This window comes from Camelina sativa, chromosome 15 (assembly GCF_000633955.1).
Source record: "Camelina sativa cultivar DH55 chromosome 15, Cs, whole genome shotgun sequence".
Taxonomy (NCBI): Eukaryota; Viridiplantae; Streptophyta; class Magnoliopsida; order Brassicales; family Brassicaceae; genus Camelina; species Camelina sativa.
The window spans coordinates 24,350,052-24,353,935 of record NC_025699.1 but is presented as its reverse complement, the minus strand read 5'-3'; the positions used below and the strand labels follow the sequence as shown (position 1 = coordinate 24,353,935).

General features: G+C 33.8%; 1 protein-coding gene across 1 annotated transcript in view; it reads right to left on the bottom strand.

Annotated features, from left to right (window-relative positions):
- The window catches only part of LOC104747431 (phosphatidylinositol/phosphatidylcholine transfer protein SFH7-like), a 4,021-nt gene continuing 2,922 nt past the window's right edge, over positions 2,786-3,884 (bottom strand). The window contains exons 11-13 of the mRNA XM_010469059.2: positions 3,390-3,757; positions 3,242-3,316; positions 2,786-3,135 (exon numbers count right to left, since the gene is read on the bottom strand). Coding sequence (XP_010467361.1) covers positions 3,121-3,135; positions 3,242-3,316; positions 3,390-3,757 — 458 coding nt within the window. The 3' untranslated portion in view covers positions 2,786-3,120. The remainder of the gene's footprint in view (positions 3,136-3,241; positions 3,317-3,389; positions 3,758-3,884) is intronic.

The following is a 3,884-nucleotide window of genomic DNA, read 5'->3' as shown; positions in this document are numbered from 1 at the left end:
GCGCCGAATATTTTAGTTGGAAGGGGCTTCTCGATAATCGTGTCTAGGAGCTTTCTATATTTAATCGTGATGTTTACCTAAATAAGGGAACAACCACATGAGATGGATTGTTCGATTAAGGTGTTGACGTGTTCTCCCGCTACCTCCCGCAAACGCAGCGTTTGCGGGTGGTAGCGGTTGCTAGCGATTGGAACCAATCACACAAAATGCTCCCAATCGCTCATAATCGCTTCCAACCGCTTCAAACCACTGAATTCCAAAAGCTGCTTCCTGCAAGCGTTTGCGGTTGCGGGTGATTGCGGTTGGATTTTTTTTTTTTTTGTAAAAAAACTTAAAAGAAATCAATGATAATGAAATTTTTTTTTTGTTATATCTTCTATCTAACCATTTTACTCATTAAGGATAGGAGAAAATGAAGTACGGATACGATTGTAGAGATTATAAAATAAACAATTAGAAGAAAATAATATTCCAATTAACAATAACCCGGAAAACTTGATGTGAATTTAATGGCACAACGCATATAAGTTCAAAAAAATCTAAATAAATATAATATTTCATCAGACATTTAAAAAAATAAAATTATTTGTGAAAAATATTAAAACAAATCACCAGTGACTCTTCTCAAGTCTCACTTGACCATTCCTACCGATGCTACTACTGACCAACGATCTAAGAGGGAATAAGTATTTCAATATGAAATTTATTTGTTTTTTGAATAATTATTTTAGTATTTTTTAATAAATTTTAATTATAAATCAAGTTTAATAAAAATTTTGGTGTTTTTAAACATCTATATATTATCTATCACATTTATTATGTTCCAACCGCTATTGCACCCGCTGATCAACCAGTCGTAAAATTCCCGCAAACACACCAATTTTAAACCGCTAAACCAGTCGTTCAAAACGCTTAATAACGCTTGAAACCGCAATCGCCCGCTTCCGCAGTCTCCCGCAACCGCAACTGAACCGCAACGTTTGAACCAGTCAGACCCTAAAAGTATATCTCTCTCTATATGTGCTAGCATTTCCTATGATTTCATATCTTCATATTATGTTGATCAAATAATTATATAGTGGATGGTGATCGTATTAGCACGATTGTGCATTACGGTCTAAAAGAATACATGCAAGATTAAAAAATAAAATAAAATAAAATGCATATCAGTTCTTTTCTCATTGTTTACGAAATTCTATACACGGGATTTTTGTGTTGGCCTTGGTGTCTCAGTCACATACAAGAAGCTTCAGACGAAAAATAGTGAGTGTGTGTGAGACAATAAATTAATATTTATTTCATTAATATTGATTTGGGTTTGATAGATAAGGATGATTAGGGTTGTAAATTGGTCTGTCCATGTCCAAATGGGTATGACCAATTGGACACATACATTTTATGGTTATTTATGGTAAAGGCTCAAATACACCCATACCCAAATATGTCCAAACCAAATAGGACCATGACCAATTGGTCTGTCCATTGGTTGTAGATTGAACCAAAATTTAAAACTCATAATTTACTAAAGGTTCATAAACTCATAATTATAAAGTTTCATAAACTCATAATTATAAAAGTTCATAAATTCATAATTGGATTAAAAGAGGGGAGAGATAGAAACTCTAATTTCGTGTTTTTGACAAAATGAAAAAAAAAATTTCTCCCAAATTTTACAATCCCTAATTTTGAAAAATTATTGGACAGCCCATGTCCAAATTAGTTTGGACCATTTATTAATGGGCTAAAATGGTTTTAGGTCCATTTGACCATTTCAAATTTGGTTATGACCATAACCGGTCCAATTTAATTTGGACCTGGACAGCCCATGGTCTCTGAGCCCAATTGAGATCTCTAAGGATGATCATTGATGGATTCACAATGTTTAATTAGCATTAGTGCTAAGTGATTGGTTAACCAATTCTTAATTTGTGCATGGTATCAATCCTATTTGTGCTAAGTAATTTAACCCGGGCATTTTCGGTATTACATTTTGGATTCCAAACTCGAGAAATAAAGCTAATGAAACAAGTTTATTGTATAGCTAGACCAGGAATTTCTTTATGTTGCTCAAAGATAGAGATGCAAGCTTGGACTACTGGAGAGATCCTATTTTTGTGAAGATAAATAGATTATTTGCAACGGACATGTGAGTTAGCTTTGTTTCTTGACATATGTAGCGATATTCAAAGAATCCTTCTTGAGCATGTGTTGTTTAGCATCGTTGATAGGAAGTTCATCGGTAGAAAAAACAGATATGGTCAAATAGGATTTTCTTATCTGAATTCTCTCTTTCATTACTAAATATCCATGCACTTAATTATCCATCAATTCAACGACCATTTAAAATGACAGATCTTACTCACGTTGGACCAGTTTCCCATAATCCAATACAAAACACAGTTCTACACCATGAAATACAAACATCTTCATAAGTTTTAAAACAAAAGCAAACACTATCGGAAAAAAATTCGCGCACACACTACTCCTTAGAATGCATATCTCTATACGTGTTTTTGAAAGACAATCCTCCTTTGTTTTCTCTATTTAGTCTCTTACTCGTGCGTCAACCACAACCGAAATCTGTTTATTGTGCACTCGCCTAGCTAGCTCTTGAACTCAAAATTTAGTTATAAAGAACCTCTTCTTAATTTGTCTCACGAAAAAATTCTCATCCGAGCTCTCAAGTCACAAAGTTTCTATATATATCTTTCAGTACTAGAAATGAAAAATGATTCCATGAACAATTCTGTTGGATATAAACTATTTCGTCAAGGACATTACGCAATAGATAATCAACAATTCATCATCCTTACATTATCCATTACTCTGCACGAGATTATAATTCACGTATAAATTTAACATAAAAGAAAAAATTGCAAATAACACCCAATATAAGCACTCTAAATTGCAAGGGAACACCCAAAACAAACCTCTTGTGGCAAAATCCACTACTTGTTAAGTAAAAGAAAAGAAGTTATATACAAAACAGGACCGATGGGAGAGTTTATTTTCACTAAAATAATGCATTTATATATCTCATCTGTGTGAGAATCACATAGAAACACTCTTGCTTCTCATCTGAAATTGTGGTGGGAGATCATATAACCATTGTTCGCTGATTTAGAACATGCAAAACTGGAAAAATAATAATAAGAAAATGATTAGGGACATAGACAAAGAATGTTGGAAACTAATTAAGCATAAAGTATTAACAAAAAGTTTTGTAAATGATTGGTCTCACCAGTCTCTTCTTCTTCTTTTTCTTCTCAATATATGAAAGAATCCCCTTCTGGTTAGCGATCGTTTCATCCAAAGCCTAAGCCGGAACACATAACGTAATCGTTACTACATATTCGAGTAATTAGGTTGAGGTTATATGTAGATCTTACCTTTTTGGTTTCAGATAACTCATGCTCAAGCACTTGAACTCGGTTAACAGCGGCCTGAAGTTTATCCTCTTTCTCTAAAATATCATCTGCTGATTTCGAGTCAAGGGACTTGTACTTTTCTTCAAGCTCGGCCATTCGTTTCACCATAATTAGGTACTCGGAGTTTGAGACTGGTGGTGCTGGAGATTGATCTTCGTTCGGTTTAGATATTTGTGATTGCTCGTGGTAAACTGAGTTTCCGAATAATGCAGCTTCTGTGAGCTTCTTTGGAACGTCTTTAGATAGCCGGAGCATTGCAACAATTCCCATCACAAAAGCGATAACCCCTCCCACAAGAAAGCTATCATCTTTGTTTTGTGGCCCCTTGCCTACGTAACAGTGTATGAGGAGTAAATAACTCTTGAGGCTTGAGTATTAATGTGAGTATATATATATATATATATATATATATATATATATATATATATATATATATATATATATGTATCTCTTTTT